Source organism: Chamaea fasciata, unplaced genomic scaffold (assembly GCF_029207755.1).
Source record: "Chamaea fasciata isolate MVZ Bird 193981 ecotype frontalis unplaced genomic scaffold, bChaFas1.0.hap1 SCAF_14, whole genome shotgun sequence".
Classification (NCBI taxonomy): Eukaryota; Metazoa; Chordata; class Aves; order Passeriformes; family Sylviidae; genus Chamaea; species Chamaea fasciata.
The window spans coordinates 8623290-8649790 of record NW_027094099.1 but is presented as its reverse complement, the minus strand read 5'-3'; the positions used below and the strand labels follow the sequence as shown (position 1 = coordinate 8649790).

At 40.8% G+C, this 26501-nt stretch overlaps 1 protein-coding gene across 3 annotated transcripts; it reads left to right on the top strand.

Moving 5' to 3' along the window:
• Positions 1-209: 209 nt before the first annotated feature.
• On the top strand, positions 210-26335 carry LOC136296649 (tropomodulin-3). Of its 3 annotated transcripts, none has more exons than XM_066195922.1 (11): positions 210-273; positions 6551-6748; positions 8115-8271; positions 16622-16744; positions 17338-17427; positions 17894-18024; positions 18966-19073; positions 20513-20656; positions 21006-21150; positions 22240-22326; positions 23296-26335. In XM_066195922.1, the coding sequence occupies exons 2-10, from the start codon at positions 6623-6625 to the stop codon at positions 22293-22295; spliced, it is 1080 nt and encodes a 359-aa protein (XP_066052019.1). In that variant the 5' UTR covers positions 210-273; positions 6551-6622; the 3' UTR covers positions 22296-22326; positions 23296-26335. The 3 variants fall into 3 exon arrangements, with proteins under 3 accessions (XP_066052019.1, XP_066052021.1, XP_066052020.1); XM_066195923.1 differs by lacking the exon at positions 210-273 and adding an exon at positions 2031-2247; XM_066195924.1 differs by lacking the exon at positions 22240-22326.
• Positions 26336-26501: the final 166 nt, after the last annotated feature.

Below are 26501 nucleotides of genomic sequence, written 5' to 3'. Positions count from 1 at the left end.
TGCAGATCGCCTCGATCCAATGCCCTGCCGGACAGGGGCACCTTGCACAGCCCAGGTTGTTCAGAGCCCCGTCCAACCTGGCCTTGAGCACCTCCATGGCCAGGCCCGGGGCCGGGGCCGCCGGCCACCCCGTCCAGGCCCCGCCGCTCCCAGGGCCCCGCCCTCGTCGGCGCCTGCGCCCGGGCGGGTCCGTGGCCCCCGGCGTGCGCGGGGCGCATGCGCAGCGCGGCGCTGCTGGTCGGGCTGGGCGAGCGGGGACCGGCGGCCGCCCGGGTGAGGGGAGCGCCTGCGGCGCGCCGGGACGGGACCGGGGCCGGGCGGAGCCGAGCCGGGCTCGGGCGGGCACAGCCCTCCGCCCCCAGCCATGGCTCGGCGGGAGCCCGGCGGGAGGAGGAAGACGGGGCTGGGTTGACGCCCACCCGGCCGGACCCCGGCGGCTCACGGGGGCCCGAAGCCCCGCTGGTGCTGGGCACGGGGAGGTCGGGCCGGGGCGGCGGTGGGCCCCACAGCGGGGCCCTGCCTGGGCGGCCTCCCGTGCGGCGGGCGCGGGGCTCAGGGGCCGGGGGGGTCCGGAGCGCGCCCAGGTGCGGGGCTGGGTTGGGGGTTCGGCCAGCGCCCCGCTCTGCTGCGAATCTCGAAAACGGAGACTTTGGAAACTTCGCCTGTAGAGCGAAGTTGGTGTCCGTAATTCTTTCAGTTTCCTGCATGTGTTTTCCGCGGCTCGCACAGCACTCGGGTCCCCACAGTCAGTGACGGAGGGATGCCTTTCCGGGGCGGGGTGCGCTCCGTGCACCGGCACCGGGCCCGGCAGCTCCCGGAGCCTGCCGTGGCCCCGGCACAGGGCTTGTCCCGGGAGCTGCGCACGGGGCTTTGGGGGCCTGTTCTCAGAGCTTGGCGCTCTGCGGGTAGGCGCAAGGTGTGATGAAAAAAGTGATGTCCTAGGGAGGTTGCCGTGTGCTTTAAATTTGCTGTAATGTATTGGATAAATCCTCATAACTAAAGTTTGACTGCGGTGTCAGGTGTAGAGAGCTTGAAAGGCAGCCAGTGATGTAAGGGAGGACTTGAACTGACTTGTACTCATAAGTTTTCCTGAAGTAATAGAGTGGGAATGAATTAAATTTCTTCTACTGTTCTGTTCCAGTCCTGTAAGTTTTGCCACTTTTCTGCAGTGGATAAAAGATAACTGAATGTTTCAATAAACGTTCAGGTAGTTTGCATCGTTTCTTTTTGACTAAAACACCAGCAGGCAGTTCCTCCAGGAGCAGATACTGTATATTAATGGGCAGCAGGTTTCTAGTGAAGAACATCCAGGTATCATCTGAAAAAAACTATGCCTGAACATCCCTCATCCTGGCCAGTCTGTAACTTCATGCATGTTGGGAGAGAGAATGGACAGCTGGAGTGGAGACTCCTGACAGAAGAACTTCTCAGGGCACCTGGGATTTTTATCTTTTCTCAGCCTTGTATTTATTTGAGATCGTAACACCTGCCCTGCAGCAAGTTTGGTTTGCCTGAAAGTGCCGTGGGTGTGCAGAACTACTGCCACTGGCATGCCCTGTGCAGCTTGCCAAGTCCTGCCTGTGAGGCTCCTGGCCTGTCCCCCCTGCCACTGCCTGGGCTGGCTGGGTGTGTCCATCTAGCCCTGCCGTGTGGGTGACCAGTATTCAGGGACAGGCACACAGGAGTAAGTTTTTATGGGATAATGCTAACTTGGAAGCTTAGCCATCACTGGGAGCACCCTGTCTGCAAGAGAGCTGTGTCCCAGTTCTGTGTCATTGTACACAGGATATATAAAAGAGCAAAGTGGGCTTTGGTTGCAGGTGCCGTCTGATGCAGAGGAGGAATTGCAGGAACTGGAAACAGATGTGTTCAGATTTCCTTCATTATGGGAGCATCTTCATGGTCTGTGTAGTTACTCTGCAGTAGCTGCCTGTCCCCCTCCACTCCCTGGGTCACTGTGTGGGCAAATGTGAAGTTAGAGAAGCTCAGTTTGCCATGTATAAAGCTTAGTGAATTGTCTCTTTGAACAGAATGAAGCCTTGGGCTTGCTTTTCTAGGAAGACAGCCCAGAACAGTTGTGTCTTCCTGCCTGGAAAACACAGTTTACCCTGATGAGAAGTGTAGGCAAAGACGAGCTGCCACCTGCTGGCTCCATGAGCCTCTGGGCTGGGGGATGTCTGCTCGTTCCTGGGGCAGGACAGCCCGGATCCTGTGCCCTACCCCAGGCTGGGGGTTTGGAAGCCTCAGGTGGGTTTCTAAAAGCTTTCTGCTCAGAAAGGCAGCATCGGGCTGTTTAGCAGACTTACAAGGCATTATAAAAATATCCCTAGGAACCTGCTGGGATTATGGTAATGTTTATATTTACTCACTTTTCTCCTTGCTTTGGTAAGTAAAGATAGCTCTTTCACGTGCAGCACATTCTTCATAAACAGTTCTGTATGATCTTGCACGCTGGAAAATAGAATTGTTGCCATCGTAGGGGTTCCCTGGGGAAATGCTCATTTTAGGCTCCTCCAAGCAGCTGGGAGGGTGTGGGCCCCTGAGTGGAGCAGGAATGCTGAGAGCCCTGCAGACCCCCCTGCTCCACAGGGTTCACCCAGAGGCTGGGGGGAAGGAGTCTCAGGAGGAGCAAACGAGATTAAAGTGAACTCTGTGAATGTGCTGGCCAAGCTCAGCTCAGTTTGTTTTTCATGATGTTGCTTCTATTTTAAAATCCAAGTCACGGAAGCCATTTACAGTGGACTTTAACAGCACTGTCGTTTCCTGTGGGCAAGTGATATCTAAAGAGTTTCTCCTGTTTGGGTCCCTAGAAATTGTGTTCTTGAATATAACAAATTTCAGGGGGAGCAAGGGGTGGAGTTTTTGAATGATGATTGGAAGCTTGCTATTTTTCGAATCTTTTGGTTTTTGAAAATATACTTGCAGAGAGGAGGGGAGAAAAAATACTTTGACTTGTAGATAAGAGATGTGTGAAAGCTGCTTGACAGTCTTTCAAGTGATTATTCAGGTAATTATAAAATGCCATAAAGTAAAGTTACTGCTGTTTTCTCATTTCTTTAGTTCTTCATTGATTTCCCAGGTAAGGAAAATAATGGTAAGATATTTTCCTCTCTGATGTCCAGCAGAATTTCTTCATTTCTGATTTTTCAGCTTCTCTTCTGCTTAACAGAGAATTGACATTTGATGGACTGGAAGTGATGGCTTTCTTTCCATTTCTCTAAATGTTTCTTATGTGACTGAAAGTTGCTGGAGTGAAGAACTTTATGTTACAGTTATATATGTGAAAAAGAATATTGGCTCTTTGGACTTTTATGCAATGTTTTCATGGTAAAGCTAAGAAGGATACTTAGAAGTAAACTAGCTCTGCTCATGAAAAAAAAGCAAAGTATTTGCAAAGCCAAAATTGGTGGTTACAGTTTAGCCATTGACTTTGCAGTAAGATCACACATATACGTATACATATATATATATATATATATGTATGTATATACATAAAATGTGCCACAGATATTCACAGGCCAAGTAACTGCTCCTTTTGAAAGCTTGTAGTTTGTTATGCATGTGTGTCTATGCTGAACTGCTGCAGTGAGTGTTGGAAAGCAAATAGAGCACTAAGTGTGTTTAATGGGAGGTGAAAGGCTTGTTTGATTAGATTAGGGCTTCAGCTGGCCTTTATGCCCTTTTTAGGCAATAAGAATTCCTGACACTGTGTTTTAAAACCTGGTTTTTAGCATGTTGTATGCAAGTGTTGTATATGCTGTGTTTTCTTTTGTAGGGAATGTTTCTGAGAGTCGTTGCCAAGCAATCTCAGTGTACTACAGACATTCTAGCCAGTGCTACCATTGTGCATTTTAAAGGTGTCTCACATTAAGGATGCTTTCATATTAAAAAAAAAAAAAAAAATCCCTGATAGGAATTCGAAAATATGTCCAAAAATCTTTAAATTTGTATTTACCAGGCCACATGTGATTCTCTTCTTGCTGAAGTGAAGCCTCAGTTACAGAAACTGTTTTTTGTTTTGTTCTGCTGCTTTATTTTTCACTTTTGTGTGTTTGTGTGTGTGTGAAAACACTGTACCTGAAGATTTGACATGACTTCTTTGGTCGTATACAAATAAGTGAAACTAAGGGCTGTGACCTGAAAATTAATTAATGTACTATAAAGGATGAGCAGTTTTCCAATATGAAACATCCCAATGCAGTAAATAAAAGGTAATTAATTCCAGATGACAGCATTTTGTGACAACTAATGGAGAGGAAATATAGCCTACATGAAGATAATGTATGGTTATGCAGTGCTACTCTCTTTCAGAGTAAGGGCAGCATTATTTTGCAGCTTGCTAACCATTCTGCTCCTTATAATTACCTGTTAAAACGACACCTTTTAATATTTGAATGCAGATGGACATGCAGAAATGTGGTAAATGGCAGTGTCTTGATGTAGGGCTCGGATGGCGGATGGCACAGCCTGGTCACAAAGAGTGTTGTGTAATCAGCTGCAGGAAATGTTTTTCTCCTGTGATCCTGTGTAATGGCTTGAACTGTGAGGAAGGGCAGAACATTAAGGCTCCAGGAATGAGAAGTTCACATGCAGATTGTGTGGCATCAGCTAATTGTCCATCAGCTGCTTGCACCTGGAGAAACAAATACTACCAGACTATGAAAACTGTAGGAGGCAGCTCTCTAGGCCGAAGAGTCACTCCTTTAATTACTTTTGGAACTTAGGAAAACATAGGTGTGCTACCCTCTGCATTTTCTGCAGCCAGTAACTTGGATGTCCTTAGCTCTGTAGCCTCTTGCAAGAGGTTGGGGCTCTTCCAGCATGATTTGGTTTAGTTCAGAGGAAGACAGAATTCTTTTGATGTAATTTACCACAAAAAGGAGAATTCCTCCTTATGTTTGAGAGAACTTTGCAGAGGTCAGCTCCAGTCCCATCAGTGTCAACTGTAGTTCACAATAAAGCTCTTGTATTTATATCAGCAATACCTTTTTAAAAGCAGACATCCTGAAAATAGCTGAATATATTCCTCATTCAGGTGTAGATGTTGATAGGACCTGGAAATTCACCGTTCTTGCAAAGGCAGTTGTTAAAACCAGAATAATTTTACAGGTACACTTGGCTGAATGGTGTGGATGAACCTCTGTGTGCTCATGTCTGTTCAGTGTCTCTGAATTAAAATGTCACCATATATAACTGAGGCAGCCAGGGAGACCTTTCTGGATGTAAACAACTGAGGTGGAGGAATCCTGTGTGCAGGATCCCATGGTATAACGTGTATGTATATACAGCCTGCCTTTTCCTGCTACTTAAGAGGCAGTGACTAAGTTGATCTGGTTTTGAAGGACAGTGTAAGTGTGAATTTAAAATAATGCAGTTGTATTTATGGTGTGAGCATCTATCCTTGAATAGGGGCTTCTGGAGAAAAAGTGATTTTTACTGTGAGTCTGGTCTGTGTTGAGTATTTCTATAGAGCCAAAAAAAGGGTTTAAGGAGACTAATGAACAGGACTGTATATATTTAGCTTTTGCTTCCCAAACACCTTATGGACTCTCTTGCTTACTTACAGAGAGTCATCCCAATTACCTTTTTTTTTTTGTCTGTATGGTCAACTTGAAGCAAGAATTTGACTGAACAAAAGGAGAGTCCTAGAACTTATTTCAGAAAAATGAGAGGAAGAAACTTGTCTGCTTGAACACTGCTGTGATTAACTGGTTTTTTCCAAGACAAATGCTCAAAAATTGCAAGTGTTAGAAAAAACATTCCCTGCACTCTCCTTTTCTGTGAGAAGTGCTCTGTAGACTGTACATTTTGAAGGACCCTGGTTTCCTCTGAATATAATATTTAGTGATCATTCACACAGTTTATTCTTTATTTTTAATTTTTTTAATTTTTAATTTTTTATGATAGTAGGATTGACTGGATTGCTGCCACTTAGGAGCTGTATTTCCTATGCTTTTCATCAAGCTATTGTAATTTTCCTTGGGCAGAACAGAATGTTGCTTCGATGGTAGTGCTATAATTAACTTGGAGGCAAACTTCCTTTGTTTCCTCTGTAGGTAATATGCAGGGATATGAGTCAGTAATAACCAATTACCTTGTTTATAGTGAAGTTATCCTTAAGTGCCCTTGAACTGCTGTAGCAACAATAAATGTGGAGCATCTTAACTCTTCTTTTGGCTTCATTATGTACAAAATGTGTAAAAAATGAAAGCATTAAACTGGACTCATAAATAGTAGGATCTCCTCCGTCCTGCCCTATAACCTGCCCTGCTTTGTGGGAATTATGGCTTTGGAGTTCTTGTCAAGAGGACTGGGTATTGACTTTGATCTGAAAATAGATGCAGCTTAATTACATATAGCTTAATTATTGCTGGACAAGGGCATGGTAGGACAGTGAAGAAACACAGCTTCCAGATGCTCCTTGTCAGCTGTAGAATAACAGATCCCAATACTGGGTGATAAAGCTGTCCTTTCACAGATGTACACAGAGGCTGAGGATGCTTTGTGGTTGGGATATTTGCCTTAACTCTGCTTGTTTCTTTTTTGAAAGTTTTTCATAGATCTGGGTAAGAATTAAGACTTGGGTTTTGAAGTGTTTGAGCAACTTGCTGCTGCCCAAGTCATGACACTCCCATTTCGAAAGGACTTGGACAAGTACAAAGATCTCGATGAGGATGAAATTCTTGGCAAACTTTCGGAAGAAGAACTGAAACAACTGGAAACTGTTTTGGATGATCTTGACCCAGAGGTAGGCATTGGCCAAGAGAAGTTTCTTTTTTCTCATTTGTTCCATTTCTAATCTAAAATAAATTGAGACTTTGTACAATATACTTTTGGGCAGAGTTTTTTTCATAGCCTGCTGATGATCTCACAGATATATATGTTTATATAATGCTTATTTCCTGTTTGCAAGGTGGACACAACTGCAGTAAAGAAGTACATAAGAAAGGATGTTGGGAGGAGCTTTCTGGCATTTATTTATAAATAAGAATTGCTGTTGTTCATGTTCTTGAAAAGAAAGTTTATTTAGAAAGGCCTGTTTAACTTTCCTGTTTCCAGTGCTGTCTGGTAAACAGCCCTTTTGCATCCATGTTTGTTTTATTATTTCTGCTGTGGAGTTTGATGGGAGTGGGAGGGTGCCAACCTCTCCTAATGATTCCTGGTCCTGTATCTGGTAGTTTATATCTATTCCTGTCCTCATGCTGACTTTGTGAAAAGAAGACAAATGATTGCTAAGCTCCTGAATGATTATGTCAGCGTGGGGTATTGAATAAGGAATATTACAGCTTTCTGCTACAAAGAGCTGAGTTGGCCTCTACAGCTATAGGAGCTAATGTCAGACTCCAAGACTTGTGTTTTCACCTCAGGTTCTCTGTTTTTGCTTTAATAAAACTAGGATTAGTTTAATCTTGATGTTCAGGGATTGGTTCAGAATAATATGATCAACTATTTTGTTGCTCTGCAAGAAATTCCTGATACTTTACATGCCTTTGACTTAATGTATATTTTAACAGAGGAGAACTGGCAAAAGGGACTGGTTGTCTTTCATGGCAGTCAGAATTCTGGTCATTCTGTACTAATATCCTTGTTTTTCTCTCTTTAGTTGAAATATGTTGATGTTATCGAAGAAACATTCCACCTTGATTTAGGTCAAAACCATAAATACTCTGTATTAAAATAATAGTAGAGTCAGTTAATGATTTAAAATCACATGGATGTAAGTGACACAGGAAATTGTCTCTTGCTGAATGTGTAAACTGCAAATGGATGAGTTTTATTTAGCACTGCTCATTTAAACAGTGCTGATTCTAGCAAAGAAATGCAAATGCAAAGTAACTGGCAAATTGAGTGCTGGGAGCTATTATACTTAAAGAATTGCTTCAGTCCTACTGAGAGCGCAGTGTGCTGCATTTTCATTATGTTCTCCATGTCTAGATTACCCTGTGTCCTTCCCTGCCCCAAAAAAAGGAAGTTGGCAGGAGATCAAAGATTGCCTACAAAAGATGATGTATCAGGGCTGAATCTTGCAGAGAGGGAGAAGGAAGAGGAAAATGACACTAAGCAGGTGCTCCTCCAGCCTTTCTGAGCTGTCCTGTGCTCCATTTGCTTTGCAGAACGCGCTGCTGCCCGCGGGCTTCCGGCAGAAGGACCAGACTGCCAAGAAGGCCTCGGGCCCCTTTGACAGGGAGCGGCTCCTGGCCTATCTGGAGAAGCAGGCACTGGAGTACAAGGACAGGGAGGACTATGTGCCTTTCACCAGAGAAAAGAAAGGTAACACCACCTTTTCCATGGAAGGGCTTGTGAAACCTCTGAGGTGGATGAGCCAGAACTACCGTGAACCAAATTTGATTGAAGCACTGGCACCTGTAATGCTTTTACTCACAGCATTTCCAAATAGCTGCTACTGTGCAGGGCCAGGAGGCTTCCTGTTCAGGCATTTGTGCCCCTGGTGTGCTTTTTGTGTGTAGCACAGGAAGGAAGTAAGACTCAGAGATTTTATCATGGATTACGAAGTTCTGATGGGCATGGTATCCTCAAAGTAAAAGCTAACTCTGATTTATGTCAATAATAACATGCTGCCTGTGGCTTATGCCTTGTGCTGAATGCAGACAGTGACCTTTGTAACACTGTGTTGGGCTAGAGAAATAGCAGTTGGATGATGTTGTGGTAGACAGTAATGTTTGAAGATGATGTAGGCTGACAAGGCCAGACAAGTGGTATATGCAGTCATGGTGTTTTCCTTATTGAAAGTTTTAATAAGATTGCAGTTACTCCTAACTAATTATATAGTTATCATCACAGGTTTTGCAATCTGGCAGTGGTTTGTGGTCTGAAAACTACAGATACGTTATTAAAGCCTGGGATTTTAAATTTTTGCTTTGGGTCTAGTATTTTCGTTGACTTAATGGAAGCATTTTGCTTTTCAGAAGAAAATTGAAATAGAATATGCATCTTAAATATTGTAAGAACAGCTCTTTTTTTTTTTTTTCCACCCAGAACAGAAGTTGCCAAATTTGTTGTGCCTTACAAAGCACTATTGGTAGGCACAGACACTCCCAGAGCTGTGCAGGACACATATGTGTAGGAGCAGGCTTTTAGCTGTCACCACAGTGTTTGAGCATGCTTGTGAGTCCTGGCTCATGTCAACCTTCCCCTGCAGCAGGGCAGATCTGCTGCACTAGTACTTCAGTAAATTGTTTCCTAAGTTGTATTTCAGCTGCTCAAGATGAGCAGGCCCCTCTTTTCTTATGGGTTTGAAACCCTTTAATTCTACTTAATTATCTGGTGTGAATCATTGCTGTTTCAGAATTGAGTCTTCATTCATCCACTGAGTTTGTGTATATGATTGTGGGGTCTATTTGGGGAAAATTTTGTGGGGGGTATTTGCATTTTCTCTCCCTGTGCCAGATTTTACCTGGCAATGCTGGTACCTCCCTTTTCTTTCATGAAGTAACAGAGAGATTGTGACTTTACAGAGTGCTGCACTGTGTATGATGGACTTCTTCGTGGAGCTCTATTTTGTAGTTAACTCCCTTTGTGTTGAGAGGTAACTGTGGCACTCCTTTGCTGACAGGAGAACAGGGTTTGGTGGCTGAACCTGTAGGAGTTCCAAGTAAGAACCATGCAATGTATTGACTGTGGAAGGCAAGAGGCACCCATAGCAGCAGTGCCTTCATGGTACCTCTGCTGCTGCTAAGTATGTGTTCATGTCGTGTTTGGCTGTGCCCAGCTTCTGCTGCGCTCCTGACACATTTACCAGTCTGTTTTGGAGACAGACTGCTGGTTAAGTGTGATTGAGTTTGGTATATTTGGGGCTCACAGGTGACTGGGGAATCCCTTGCATCCTGTGTGCTGCTCCCTCAGGGGAGCAGTGAGCTGGGCAAGGAGGACGTGCTCTAATACAACATTTTCTGCTATGTTCTTCTTTCACATAGATGGCTCTCTAAAGTCAGCTTACGTCTACATGCACACATAAAATATTTGCTTGGGTAGATAAAATCTGTGAGAATCTTGTAGAGAAACAGAAGGGTCCAGCTGTAATGCAGAGCTTGGTTAACAGAGATCAAATGTCATTTCCTTTATGTAATAAAGTATTACTAAATAATCTGTCTGCATGTTGCAATGAGTCATACCAGTGTAGTTTGTAAAATTTCCTGTATCTCATAAAAAAAAGTTGATATTTAGTAACTTCTGTCATTTATTTTAGTGCTGTAGGAGAAGAGAAAATAATACGAAAAATGAAATGTAGATTACTTTCATTAAAACTAAAAATGTGGAAACAAATGTTTAGTTTCCAAATTGATGCTGTGTTGAGTGGGCAGGAGGCAAGAAGGTCAAGCTCATGTTGTAGTAGGTGAGGGATTACCTTTTCCCCTGATGAAAGTATTATGGTTCAACTTTGACTTGCTGTCACATTTGTTGCCATTTTGCACAAAAAATGGCAAATGTAAATAACTTTATCTTTTAAATCAAGAAATCATTATATTTATCTAGATGTAGAACTTGGAAAGGGCATGGAGCACAACTTAATTCTTGCGTAGGATGTTATTTTTCTATAGGGGGCTTGTATCCTAATGTGCTTTTTGTTAATGTTAAAACAGCCAACAGACAACTAAGATGGGTTATAGTTTTTCACTTCATCTAGAAATACATGTTATGGAGAAACTCTAGCAAGTTGTGGAATAAGGGTAGGTGAAAATCTTGCCTGATTCTCTTGTTAAATTAGGAGAAAGGTGACAAATACAACCTTCAGTTCAAGAGGTTTTAGGAGGAGAGAGAAGGATTGAAGCTGCAGCTGGTTTTTTGGGGTCAGAATTTGCTAAAATATTTGTGTCCCTGGCTGGTCTTGTTGCTCTAACTTGTTCCAATTATTCATTTCATGGAGCAAGAAGAGGAAAATCTACCTTTCTCTTTCCTTTTTCTGTTTCAGTAGAACTGATGTCCTGCATGGTGATTTGGTCTGCAGATTTATCAAAGAAGCTTACCCTAGGGTAATTTTAAATATCCTGTCTTGCTACTGATTCTGGTAACCTTGTTTTCCTGCTAGAGTGTGAAGGAAAATGCTCTCTTCCAGAGGGCCCAAGTACCTGATTTTGGGGTAATGTGTTACTAAAATAATGTTCCTTCTCCTTTAGTGATAGATGATGTAATTTCTCCAGGTCTTTGGAACCTCTTTTGTTTTGTGCTATGACGTGTGGAAGATCTGAAATAATGTAAAGTGTCCTGCTGTGGTGAAATGAACAGTGCTAAAGAAATGTGAAGTTTAATCCCTAAATCATCCTCTATTCCATTTTCCCAGTGCCTTGCTTTTGTTTCTAAAAGCATCCTTAAAAACTTACTTCATTTTAAAACATGATTTAAGTCACATTCTGTTCCAATTAGATGTTGAACCATGCAGCAAACCATTGTTCAAGAGATTCGTGAGACCAATGTGGTAATAATTGCAACAAAACTAGCTTTGTCTCCATGTGTGTACATAAGTATGTCATAAAGATTTTACAGGGTGTACTGCAAGGAGGAGGAGCTCTCATCCAAACAGTAAAGCAAGGCTTTAGCACTGAAGGCTGTTGCCCTCAAGTGTGTTCACTCATCTGACTGACCAATGCTCCTCCTCCTGCTCGCGTCTCTTGGAACAGCAGAAGAAGAGAATTATTGCAGCTGAGATAAAAACATATCTGAGATAGTAATGTACTTTGTGCTGTATAGTGCAAGCAAAATATTATGTAAACTAAGTTTTGCATTTCTAGCCTTTGCACTCTCTTAACTGTGGCTTTCTCTTCCCTTTGTGTTCCTGCCGGGGTGTGTTTGTTCTGTGTAGATTTGCAGTTCATGTAACTTCTGCTTTAGGCTTTGTTTGGTTTTTCCCCTTCTCTGTCACCCAGAAAACAGACTGAAACTGTAGCCACCTGGCTAAAGCTCTTTTGTTGGCACCCTGCTCAGTTGTTGCTCTAGATCACCATTGCCTCCTGTTGCAACAGGATTTGGGATGCTGTGTTCTCTGTTTGCCATTGAATCACTTTAAAGTCTTTAAAGGAAGTGTGTTACATGTTGTGAAGTGAAGCTAATATCCTGTAGGAGCTTTGCAGAAACAGCTTGTCAAATTGATATTCTCCATACAAGAGTACTAGAAAAAAATAACATGTGATACTCCGGCCTTAATGTGAAACAGTTTTCTGATTCACTGCTATATGGCCTGTAATCAGATAGCAGATAACAGCTCTGCTTCTGCACATTGAGGAACTCACTTGTAAGTGGAATTAAAAACATTAGAATAAAATTGTGCTTACAAGTGAATTGATAAACCTAAGTCTGTTACATGGTAAGAACTGGAGATTGATGAAGTGTGGATTATATAAATTTCTGAACTAAGGAAAGGTTAAAGAACATAAGATGTAAGGAATACATCAGATCTTGCTCACTTTTCTTCATGAAGTCAGTGATGAGAAAAGCTTGTATTCAGTTGTTCTCAGGTAGCACTTGATGTGTTTCCCCAAATGGACTACCCCAAAAGTGGATTTTAGACTTTCTTCTGGTGTGCAAGGTGTGGCTGCCTGCTGCCTGTTAGTGTGGGGTTTGTGAGAATAGTGCCAGCAATGTCCAGGGCATGGCCCCACTGAAGAGACCTTTCTGCAAGGTGCTGAGTCCCACCTTAAGTACTGTGAATCTGTGTGGGAAATGCCTAGGGCACTTCAGTGAACACCATCCAGTGTTCCTGCCTATAGAGCAATACCATTGTGTGGAACTTGGGGAAAGTTCATTCTGTGGCAGAGGAGGCCTGTGACTTAATCCTCTATGTGCATCATCTAACATGTCAGCTTAAAGGCATGGAACACCTACCTATATAATTATTACAAAAATGATGTGAACATCCCTGAAATTTGCCTCTTCATGTTGTATTGCTGAATCTTTGCAGTATCCTGGCTGGCTGAAAAGGAGCTGTCATGTTCCTTCATGTAATCAAATCCCTGTTATTTGGAAATGTTCCACTTGAGGGCCAGGCAATCTGCACATCTCATGGGCTGTGCAGATGTGTAGTGGTTTTTGGTTTTATTTAAAGCTTGCATTAGGAAGGGGGAAGGGACTTGCTGTACTGTATTGGCAGCAGGCCTTGAGTGAGATCACTTTCCCCAGAGGCACAGGGGTCTTACCCTTCTGGAAGTAAATTCCTTGCTAGGAGTGGGGAAGGACCTACTTTTGTATGTGCATTGTCAACCTCTGATTTCTAGTCTAGGGTGAGGTGAAGCCAGTGAATGAGAAATTATGTACACAAGGGTGTGACTTGTTCTGTAACAAATACTGCTCCTGACCCAGCATGTGTGACTGGAGTTGGCTGCAGTGAACATTTCTGGAGGGCAGTGCCTTTTAACATTTTTGCTTTACTAAAAACTGATTATACTTCTCTCTATCTCTGGCTTTTCTAAAGAGTCAGGCATGTATGGATAAGTTTAGTATTACTCTTAGGAAGCAGATATTTGAACCAGATGTCTCTAACTGATAAATTTAAGAATTACTGAAAAGCAACATCAGAAAAAGTAGTTCTTTTTTTGTGAGCACTGTGGGATGAACTAGACAGAAGGCTGAACTACGTTAAAATACTTTTTTTGCCAAGTTGCTTTTAATTGAGATCAATTTCTTTTTCTTGGTCTCTTCCTGCTGCACTGATGCTGCAAATAGGATGGCTGAACAAAGGCTCAGTTTCTCGAATTCCACTATCTTCCTTCCTTGTATTCCAAAATTCTCACCTTTTTACTAGCCCATGTTACTGAGGGAAAGTAACACAAACATAGCTGCTGAAAGGCTTCACATCGTGTGTGCTGCTCAGAGTGTTTAATGGATTAATGAAAAGCTTGTCAAACATTCTTGGATCTCTTCTATAAATTACAGTGTAAGTTAAATGTTAATCTCTCCCCAGTAGGTGATGCTGGTAAAATAAAATGATAGAAATGTATCGCATCATTTTTATCAAAACAACCTGAAACAATTGCTACATAAACCTTCAATTTCTGAAGGTTTTCTTTTAATCCTGAATCACCAGCAGTTTCTTTTGCACTGTCCATCAAAGCTGAGGTATGGGTGGTAATGCATGTCAGCTGCACTTAATTACTGTTTGGAATCAATACAGTTATGTAAGGAGGATTATTTTCTGCTTCTAAATGTGGATAATGACCATTTATACAAGTTTCCAAAGAGATAGCAACCCAGGAACAAAAATACCATGTTGCTAGCAACAGCTCTTGGTCACCAGACTGTTGTCAGAGAAAAACCTGATGTGCTTCACTGTAATCTATGCTAATGGGAATGCATTAACTTCCTTTAAAAGGAAAATGACCACAAACTACTGTAATGTAGAGAAGATATGGAACACAGGAATTTGGGTTCAGTGATGCTAAACTCCACCAACTATCACTGTAACTGGGATTTTGGGGTGAGGATGATTCCTGTGTGGAAATACTTTTTATAGCTATGGATATGGCAGAGGGTGGGCTCCTGAATTAGGACTGAGACTTCATAGGATGATTATCAACACCACTTTCTACCCCAGGAAATAACAAAAGGAAGCTGGAACTCCTTTCCCATTGCTCTTTCTGCTGATAGCTCAGGCAGCCTGGAAAGTTTGAAAAACTTGAACTTCAAATAGCTGTTAAGATTTGATTCACAGTTGTGTAGTTGCAAGCGATTTCTCTCAAATGCATCAGTACAAGAGCTTTTGTTTGCTGTGTTAATTTGTCCTGAACTTAAGCATCCTTTATCTGTCCTGGCTCTTACCCACTGGAAGACTTTTTTGTTCTGAAGGACCAGTTCTAAACCATTCACAGCTGAACTGTTAGAAAGTCTGTCTCATAATCTGATCTCCTACCCTAACTTTCCAGGTGAAGGTGTATGCAGGAATTATGATAATAACACAGATCTCTACCTAATTCATGTCTTCTAAACTAAGTTTTCCCGTTACATGCCTGTAATAACTAAAAAGTTGGTACAGACTGTAATATTACTCTTGGTTCTTTTGCCATTGAATCTTCGATGACCTTTCTAAGTATCATTTTAGAAAACAGTGTCACTGGCCGAGAAACCTGTTACCATATTTTGTGCTGTTCACAAACCATGATTTTCTAAATCAGCTTTAGTTTCTTGCTTCAGAACTGAGGTTAACATCTGAAATCGAAAATATCATGTATAGTGTAAAAACAGCAGTGAATAGTCAGGTGTGTGATTTCAGACAACTTTATGATATTCTTTCTCTGACACATTCAGGTTACAGTTCTGCCTGGGTCTCTTTTTCCCCTGAGAGGAAATTCAGCATTCCCTAGTGACACTAAATCTTTCTTACAGTCTTTCTATAACCCTAACCCCAAACCCTAACACTAATCCAGAGCTCCTGTAACCCTAGCCACCTGGTCATGTGCCTTTGTAACCCTAGCCACCTGGCCCGAAGCCCCTATAACACTAGATGCCTGGCTCGAAGCCCCTGTAGCCCTAGTCCGGGCCCGGAGGCCCTGTAGCCTTACTTACCTGGTTGGAGACCCTGTAACCCTAGCTGCCTGGCCTGGAGGCTCTGTAACCCTATCCCGAACGCTAACCACTACCCCTACACCTAATCCAACCCTAACCGCTAACCCCTAACCCCTAACTCGAACCGTAAATCCTAACCGTAAGTGCCTGTAACCCTACCGGCCCGGCACGATGCCACAGTAACCCTATTTACCTCGCACGGAGGCCCTGTAACCCTAACCCAAACCCTAAACCCTAACCCTAAGTCCCTGTAACCCTAGTTGCCTGGCCGGAGGCCGTGTAACCCTAGCCCTAACCCATAACCTTAACCCAAACCCTAAACCCTAACTCTAAGTCCCTGTAACACTAGCCGTCTGGCCCGATTCCCCTGTAACCCTAGTTGCCTTGCCGGGAGGCCCGGTAACCCTAGCCCTAACCCTAATCCTAACTCTAACCCTAACCCGTAACCCTAACCCTAATCGTAACCCTAAGTCCCTGTAACCCTAGTCCTGGCCCGGAGGCCGTGTAACCCTAGCCTTAGCCGTAATCCCTTACCCTAACCCCTAATCCTAACCTGAACCCTAACCCCTAACCCTAAGCTTACCCTAACCTTAACCCCTAACCTGTGACCCTAGCCCGAACCCTAAACCGTCACCCTAACCGTAACCCTGACCCTAACCCTAAGTCCCTGTAAGCCTAGCCGCCTGGCCCGAAGCCCCTGTAACCCTAGTTGCCTGGACCGGAGCCCCTGTAAACCTAGTACCTTGCCTGGAGGCCCTGTAACCCTAGCCACCTCCCCCGGAGGCCCTGTAACCCTAGGTGCCTGGTCCGAAGCCCCTGTAACCCTAGCCGCCTGGCCCGGAGCCCCTGTATAGTGGAGGTTTATATGGTACTTTCTAATCTTTAGGGGAAACAAATAAGTTGGAATCATGATCCAGACTCTTGAAAATTTATTCCTATTTATGCTCTTTCTTCATCTCTGACTTGCAACAGCAGAAAAACCTTTTATGTTGTCTATGGTTCTCCTAGGATTCGTTAAATGTAATATGTATTCTTTAAGTGCATAGTATTTGAAAGATAAGTAGCTATATAACACAAAGTAACATCAGACTTGCCATTTTGTTTACTCCAGGGAAAATATTCATCCCCAAGCAAAAGCCTGTACAGTCTTTCACAGAAGAAAAATTCTCTCTTGATCCAGAACTGGAGGAAGCCTTGACCAGTGCCACAGACACAGAATTAGGTGACCTTGCAGGTGAGATTTTTTTGAAGGATGAAGGGCTGGGACATTTTTAGACAAGAAAGATGTGTATAATTAATGTGGTGGTGTATTGTTCTAACTACAGGATGTTGTAGTTGTGATAGAAACTAGATAATGTTGTTTGCCAGTTTGCTTGAATCATTTCACCTTTGTTGATTTGTGATGATTTGTGAGGAAGGTAATTGTTTTGGCCTGGAAAAGATACCTGGTTTTCAAACTCAAAACCTTTAAATCCATTCCTTAGACTAGCTGTTTTTTGATGTGTATGTGACTGCTTTTCCTTATGTATAACAATGTGTTTGTATGTGCCTGTATTCTTTAATCTTCATTTTGTGATTGAGCTGCACTTTTTAAAGTTGGTGCTTGAACCTGGTGAGGTCAGAACTTTCTAAAATGTGAAAGTCAACTAAAATGTCTATAATTAATTATTTTTTTCTACATTTTTCAAATGATTAAGATATTGAATGGCTTTTTGTCCTGGTGACTATTGTAAAAACATCAGGTTTTGTTATTTAAAGGAACCCTGCATCTGAGCTGAATTAATCAGGAACAGTAAAAACTATTTTTTTGTTTTTCTTATTTTTCAGCAATATTGGGAATGTCCAACTTGATAACAAACAATCAGTTCTGTGATGTAGTAGGAAGCAGTAATGGGGTTGACAAAGACAGCTTCTCAAGTAAGTGTGTAAACAAGTGCTAGAAAAATCAATTCTCTGTACTGCACACAGTTACTCTAGCATTCACTTTTTTTGCTGTTGCAGCAACATTCTTTTAGACTCCTAAGTCTTAGTCTGTGTGTATGCCTGTAACGTTGCTAATTGAGTTCTGGCAAGAGTGGGATTAAAATATACGTACACTAAAGTATCCTCTGCATTTAAGTCACTTTTTGGTGACAAGAGCAGGCATAAGTGTGTTGGTTCTTAGGTTTTATATTTGTATTTGTAATTCTACTCCTATGTGCCTTCTGAAAAAAAGCAGAAAGGCTGTGAGGACTTTTGAAAAAGAATTTAACTTAACTTTGTTGGGGGAGAGATGTAAGGACTGATGAAATGATCTTTCAGTACAGTAAATAGTATGTGTATCATTTATTCACAATGAATGTGTGCAGCCTGTTTGATTACATTTAAATGCCTTACTTTTCAGATATAGTAAAAGGTGAAAAAATGTTGCCTGTTTTTGATGAACCACCAAATCCCACAAACGTGGAGGAGACACTGCAAAGGATTAAAGATAATGATTCTCGTCTTGTTGAAGTTAATCTAAATAACATTAAGGTAATTACCTGAAGGCTGTAGTAAATATGCTGCTTTTTCTCAGTAGAAGACACTTCAACCTGCAAACTCTCTAAGAGAGCATGATAGGCTTATTCTAAGTACAGTAATCTTTCTGCTGAATGTTGTAGTGTGTATAAGCTCAGGACCTGCAGCTAAACCGATAAGCCATCTCAGTTTCTTTTGCCAAATGTGTATTTAAAAAGTCTTAGACTTTCTCACTGCCAGCCCAGATTTCCATTACTGCCAAGCTGGCAGCAGTTCCAGCAGTTCATTATCATGGAGTTAACTACTTTGTTGAATCCTTTGTCCTTGATGAAGCAATGTGCTCTCAGTTTGTATTGCAAGCAAAGGAATATTTGTACCTGACATCCTTCTGATTCTTGTACAAAAGGGCTGGTGGAAGTTAGGGCAGCTTCTTCTCCTAAGTGTAACAGTTGTCTTTTTACACGTGACAAGCTTTTGTATATTTGCTTGAAAGAAACCAGAACTGCAGCCCCCCTGACTTGCACTGTAAGCCACCAGGGACAGCCTTGCCGACAGCCAGGCCTGCTTGTTCCCCTTACTAAAGGGGGAAAATAAAATCCATGGTTTAAGAATACTATGTAACAGGTAAATGCTAGCCAAAATAACTGCCTAAAAAGGCAACAGATCAAAGTTTCTGATACAGTAAACTGAGACATTTGCGACCCCCATTAATTCCTTAAAATTATTCCTTTTAAGCTGGGTTGCTACTATACTGTAAAAATGATTGCTTTATAGAGCTGGTGACTCTTATAGCCATTGCATCTTAGGATAAGTCTTCACTGTGAGGCTGCTGGAGGCCAGTGGTAGTTAATATTGTTGGGCATTTTGCTGTAAAGAGAATAAGATAGCGGGAGAAGTTGGGGGGAGGGGATAAACTTGTCTATCTCAAGAGAGTAAAATGCTATTTTTAATTCAAGAACATACCAATTCCAACGCTGAAAGAATTTGCAAAAGCCTTAGAAACCAACACACATGTGAAGAATTTCAGCCTGGCAGCCACCCGAAGCAATGATCCTGTTGCTGTTGTAAGTACTCACGATAACAGCTTTAAGTGGGGTGCAAGGGAAGGTAGGATGGAAAGGCAACAGTAAGGGATTGAATTTAATCCAGTCTATATTCGGGGATGAAAATGTGTCCATTCTGCTACACTGTAAAGTATGTTTTCTTTAACAAACCTTTCTTATATTTAAGTTGGTAAATGATTACTAGTAACTTAATATGCAGCAGTGCCTCAGATGTGTGAGGGAGAGTTCTTTTTCCCAGTCCCTTTCCCTGATTTTTCATTTTGCTAACCTCCTTCATTTTTTCTTTCTTTCCTACTTGTTTACTTCCTTCTGTTCATTTCAGTAGCCAGTAATTCAGTCAAAATTAATTTACAAGAAGCACATTTGAGGACTTTAAAACACCCATAATATTTTTCAACTAACTAGAGTTTTATAAAATACCTGTTTCTCTATCTCCCTGGTACCAAAGAGTGGCTTAAAATATTGGTATATAAAGCATAATATTAGTCAAAGTATCTAGTTTGATACAATTGAAACTTAAATAGAATTTATTGTCTGGTCATTTTTTTCTACATTGAATTAAAGCAGTAATTTAATTACTTACTTAATTACAAATAAAGAGGTAAGGAAACAAAAATAATTGTTTTGCAAGGACAGTCCTTTGCACTTGTTTTAAATTAAAATTAAGAAAAAAGCAACTAGTTGAAAGACTGTTAAATGAACAAATGAGCATTTGAAAGCTTTGGGTTTCGGTCAATTAAAAAGTTTCTTTTCATTAGGACTAAAACATGTAATAAAAATCTATAATTGCTTCTTTTCTCAGATGTGGTTTTGTTGGGTATTTTTGTATTGGGACTTGGTAGAAAAAAAAATGCAAAGGGTACAGATTTTCTGACAGTAAACTCAGCAGTTAGCCATTCCTGTTTTCTTTCTTTCTCAGAAATAACATCAGGTATAGAAGTGCCTTTAGCTACATGCTGGTACTATGCTTAGAGCTTTGAATTTTACCTCTTCCTACCAAAACTGTAGACAAAAGCATTTTGAATTCAAATCTCCTGATTACAAATTAACTGTATCTAATTCTCCCCTCAGTTGACTAATGCCCTTTCTTTGGCCTTTGCTTAGCAGCCTGCATTGCTCGCTGTGTGCTGTGAAGGCTTACAAAATGGATTTGGTCCAATATGCTAATTTCAGACAATTTATATTCTGTGTAGCTTTTTAGTTTGTAACAAGAGAAAGACAGGCCTTCTCTTGACTGAATGCTGTTTAAAAAGGGAATGTAGATAATGCCTGGCTGAAGACATATCTCAATCTCAGTGAATGAAAGCTTGCAAAGGTACAACTTGCATCTCTGAACTTGCTGCTTCCATGGAACTAGTTAGTGGAAGTGGTTATTGCTGTGTCCTATGAGGTACTGGAGCAAAATTCAAAAGTTTAATGATGCTTTCTTATATTCAAAGGCCCTTGCAGATATGCTGAGAGTAAACACAAAGTTAAAAAGTTTGAATGTAGAATCAAATTTCATCACTGGAGTTGGAATTCTGGCATTGGTTGATGCACTGAAAGACAATGAAACGTTGACAGAGATCAAAATTGATAATCAGGTAAGTGCGGTGGTGGTGATACCATAGCTAAACCTAGCCAACCCTAATTGACTGAATATTTTAGAAGACAGCTTGTGATTAAACTCTTCAAATATTTGATGTTTAATTATCTTAACACCATCAACAATTGCCCTTAAGATTGTCAGAAGCATCCAGCTGAGGTTACTCCTAGTAATTTCTGTGCTTCCTTCTGTTTTCAAGTGTACAACGTATTTTAGGACCTTCTACCTATTTGATTAACTAGAATGAAGCTGAGTGTTTATTGGCTGATATGGGGAAAGTATTGTGATCTCTTTCAGGATGAACACACATAAGCTCTGTTGTCTTTGTGTATCTTTTATTTTAACAGAGGCAGCAGCTGGGCACAGCTGCAGAAGTAGAAATTGCCAAGATGCTTGAAGAAAACAACAAGATCCTCAAATTTGGATACCATTTCACACAACAGGGACCTCGAGCCAGGGCAGCTGCAGCTATCACAAAAAACAATGATTTGGGTAAGACCTGTCATTATTGACTGAATGGATGTGTGACACAGGCTTTAAAAGTGTCAGGTTATTCCCCTTCTCCCTTGACAAAACCAGAATAGCACAAGATTAGTAGATCAGTTGCAAGTTTCCCTGCTGCTTTACTCCTACTTTTTCATTGTTGCTTGGTATTTTCTGTTTTGTTGCAGGCTGTTCAGGTACATGAGCGAAAGATTTTTAGCATAGTCTAGAACAGGAGCATTCAAATTTCATGTGAGTTGTGGCAAAGGGAGTAAAAACAATAGTTTTGATCACTCAGTTGTATTCAGATAAGATTAATTTCTTCTTTAAAAGCAGTACTTGAAATTAACAGTGTAGGATGCCCTGTTCAGTGCCAGTATCCCAATGTCACTGGGATGGCTTGAGCAAGGAAACTACTCATGTACAGAGGCTGGTACTGGATAATCTCTCCCCTGGTGCTTCTGTTCATGCACAAGTAGCTGATAGCAGTGGCATCTCTATTTTCTGCAGCCAGGTTTGTTGGAGCTCATCAGTTAGAATCCTAATTAAATGGATCAGCAGAAAATGGGTTAAAAACATAGCACATGAACAGAAATAATTTGTATAATAATGTCAAATACTTGAAGCACTCAACTGCAAAATCATGTCCATCTATGCAAATAGAAATATATTTTAAAAGTCTTATTTAATTAAATCTTTTGGGTTTAGGTGCTTTATGGTAACCTCTCATCAGTGTGAAAAGGGGCCAGGCAGTTCAGAAGTAGTAGCTGTAGTTAAGGAATATATTAGAGGGAACGACACCAGAAATTGGAATTTGGTGTAAGGATCTGATTCCCCTCTGAATAAAGGTTAAGTGGAGGAGAACAGCTCTGAAAGATATGGATGAGTAACTAGAATAGAGCACAAAGAGATAAGAAAGGCACTCAGACACTGCATATCTGTTTCTCAAAGTAGATTCTAAACCAGTTGGTTTTTTATCATAATGCTTCAGGTGTCTCACAGCTTTCTAAGGTTTCCCCTCTCACTCGTTCTGTTATTAGTGCTTGACCGTACAAAATCTATGCTTCTATTGATATCTTGCCTATTTTGCTTTCTTAGTCTGGAGCATGCGAGTAAAAGTTTCTGCAAATACCTTTTCATCTCTCCAGCCCTGAAGCTACAGAGAAGGTTCCTCTGAATACCCACGTGGGTATTGAGCACTCAAACCGAGATGTTCGAAGTCTCTCATTTCTGTCTTTGTACGTTCCTTCTAAAAAAAAACTCTACATCTTCTTCTTCTTCTTCCTTGCTCACACTGTGTTGTACCACTTCCCTGTTCTTTGTCTGCGTGCTTTTAACTGCATGATTGGAGAAGTCTAGGGCTGGAAATTCTTTTCATCTGTTCTTGCAGTTTGATGGAAGCAGGCATGAATAACTTCTGCCACATACCTTCCATTAAGTGGATTTGAGAACAGATTCACTTTCTTATATAGGTGTCCTTGCTTCACTTTTTTTAAGCAAAATCCTTCATATTTTGTCCTTTATGTGTACCATCAGACCTTTAGTGCCGTTTGCTTTGTCTGCCCAGAAAAGGAAAACATAATTTGACAGTGTGAAAAGAAAACATCAAAAGTAATGCAAATGTTGAGGAAAGCTCCAGTCATTCAATCCATATAGCATATTTTCAAATCTTAATAGCATGTGAGCTTTTAGTTATTTTATTCAGAAAATTTTATTGCTCTTGCATTTTCTGACAACTGAATGTTTTTATTAATAAATGGAAGATTTTAGGCTGTTGATTGTAACATCTTTGTGTGTATAAATTTTCTTAGATATACTATGAAACTCTGGCAGTGTTTCTTTTGAAGCCACGTAAATTAAATTCACCTCTAAAAACTGCAAAAACTGTAAAGAAAGAATTCTGGCTAAATCTGCTTATCAGACATAAGATGATTAATGTTTCCCACAAGTCCTTCCTTGGAAGTATTTGCAACTGTTTGTGAATAAGGCGATAAGCTTGGCTTATTTGTTTAAAATGCTGTCTAATGCTACGTGTTAGCTACCTTAATTTGTGGTACTTCATGTGACAAAGTACCTGTTTATGTTATAGAAACACAAAAACCAGTTAAAATGCTAATATAGCAAAGCTTTTCTTTTTTGTCTCTCTTGTTGCAGTTCGGAAGAGAAGGGTTGAAGGAGACAATTAGCAAAGCTGATGCCAGAACTGTGGAGTCAGCACGGGCAGCACCGTGGGCTTTGGCAATCTTGGACTGCATTGACCTGGGTTAGAAGGGAAAAGACTGGAAACCCCATTCCTTTTAAAGCAAAGCAATAGAATCATCTGTTGGTGTGCAGCACGGTTTTGGGATGGATGGAGACACAGTAACTGTGCCAGTCTCTGTACCATAGGTTTTGATTGGGTTTTTTTAAGAACTTTTTTTGTATTTCAAGACTTTGGCTGTGCTTTCTAAATGTAAAAATTTTAAAATGTAATTGCAAATCAATGGTATAATTGTCTGTAGTCAAAGAATGGGACCTTTAAGATCACTGGGCAGATACTGACCCAACTGAAGTGTTTGTAAGAAAATCTGGGGGTATGTATTTCTGTGGAGGGGTGTGTATATTGCTGACAACAATGCATTAGTCAGAAGGGATTCTTCACCCAGCAGCTGGACTCATGTAGATCTGTTCAGCTTTGTTCATATGCACTGAAGAGAAATCCTTCACAGCAATGTTATTTGTAATTCTACTGTTTTGTTTTTTACTAGTTCTAGATACTGTGATCCAGTTCAAAGACATCCTTTTAAGCCAAACAAAAATAAATTGGCTAAGGACTTCTTCCAAGAGATTAGAGAGACTAATACAAACATGGAAGCCTTGGAGAGAAAGAAAAAAAAATAGGAACCTTGCAAAATGAGAGTTGTTCTGTTACACCTAAATCCTTAAAGTCTTTTTCGAAAGATCCCATAGCTGTCTCTTGCTCTATATCTAAATTGGACATGTTTTAGACTGATTTCATGTGTTCATCACTGTTATTTAGTTTATATTCTTTGTTTAAAAATTGTTATCTACATTCATAAGTATCAATTTCTCTAGAAGTAGTGAACATTCATAATTAAAATACTGCATAACTGTACAGGAAAAGCAGCCTTAACTGTAAGACCACTGACCTAAGTTGCATTACATTAAGCTATTTGTACTTCATACAGATCTAACAGTTTTTTAACACTTTTAAGAAAGAGTTTTTCCATTCTATATCTGTCTTGATGTTGAAACACTACCTAAGACATGCAAAAACTAACCAATATGTAGTGTCAAATCTCTAGGGCATAGTCATTATTAAAGTGTTTAAAGTTCTATAAGCAAACTAATAAGGCAACAAGAATCAATTCATCTTCCTGTACATAATCACAGTACACTTTGAAATATGAAAATCTAGAAGCTTTCTGGTGTAGGTCTATTTGGACTGTCTTGTATTAGTTTGCTTTGAGATCACAAATATGTTCTACAGGACAGCTTGGCTGTATTTACAGCAACAGAGAATTCAGCTGACAACTGTTTTCATCCAAAGATCATAATGTGGTGACAGTTTATGTGTAGGAAACATACTGGACTGAGATTTTTGCATCAGATTGTATATCCTGTAAAAACGGAGCAAGTCTCTGACACTGTGCCCACATTGCAATTTGCTGCAAATCTCTTGGTTTGGATCTTTAAAGACAGACTTCATTCTGGAGGTGGCTTCAAATTTTACTGCAACTGTGCAGTGAATTTTGAACTACAGTGCTTTCAGTGAGGATGGTGTATACAAGTGGTGTATACTTGTGGAAGCACCTTTTTTCCCCTTATTTCTAAACCTGCCTTTTATTAGAATTACAAATAAATATGTGCTCTGAAAACCAAATTAGAATTAATTCAGTTAAAACCAAAGACTACATTTACTGTAACCTCACAACAACATCAAAAGTGTTCTGATGAGTAACAAAAAGGGCTTCTTGTGGTTTGGACTTTTGTAAATTCTCAAATTTTTAGATTTTGAAATAAACTTTGAAATAGGTCTAATACAATATGCATACAGTCACAAGGTAAGTGTCTTTTTACAGGCAGACACTGCTGTATAAACATGGCCAAAGCATGTCATGTGCTGAGTTGCCTAAAGCTGTACTTTACTTTTTATTTGCTAGGCACCATAATAATTTTGTGTCAAAAAACAGGCTGTAATACCTTCCTTCATTTGTTGAAGGGCTGCATGTTCACAGAATCTGTTCATATATTGCGATTCTATGATGAGTTATCACTACCTAAAAAGATAGGCAATTATCTCCTACTTGAAAATGAAGGAGAAAACTGAAAGGCTGGATTATGGAAATTATAGCCCAAATCCCTTTCTTGCTTTTACTAAATCAAGTTTGGCTGCTTAATTATTTATAAACCAATCAAAGGCAGGGCCATTTAAGTTGCAGCTTTTAGGTGTCCTGTCACAAATTTTAGTATTGGACCCTAATAAATGGCTTAGCTCTGTTGACGGCAGCTAAAAATTTGACTGCTTGTACTTTCAGGACAGATACCTGACATGCTGGGCATGGAAAACAAATTTTTTTCAACCAAAAGGGTTTAATCATCCAGATTGTTGTAAGACCTTTGGCATGGTGCATGGGACAGCTAACAGCAATCACTTTTGTGCCTGCAGTGCGTATCCTTTTTGGAATAAATGAAGAAATTCAATCTGTAGCCAGGAATCTTCCATAGTCTCAACAAACAGAGTGATGTAATGCCATCGAGTGTGGTGAGATCCTGCATATGACTTCACTGATTTTGAGTGCAGGAGTGGTATTACTTCGATTACCAGTTACCATAAACACAAGGGCTTTTTTTCTGAAAGAGTAACTGTTTTCTTACTGATTATTTTTCCGGCTTAATGCAGAAATCAAGTGACCGCGTATTTTGATTATGTTGGTTCCAAGCTAAACATGGAAACATAACCAATATTTCAGAGCAATTACCTATTTACTCTTGTATTTTAAAGAAATAGCCTCATTCTCTCTACAGCTTGAGTAATTCTGCGTTTGTAAGCTACAAACGAGCAAGTGTTCAGTTTAAATTTCCATTGGGGAAACAGGTATTGAGTATTTTAGCGTATCAGCACTATATGCTGTCAGATTGTAAAACAGTTACTAATTTTTGGATGATTAAAGAAGTGTATTCTTGTTGTGGCTTTGGGGGTTTTGTTTGTTTGCATTTTTTGTACTGACTTCCTTGAAACCCTTGTGTTTGTAGCAGCACCTTTCCCTCCCCGGCAGGGCAGGGAGCGAGCCGGCGGCGCTGAGGGGGCGGGTTTCCCTCGGCGCGGGGCGGGGCGGGGCGAGCAGAGCGCGGGAGCG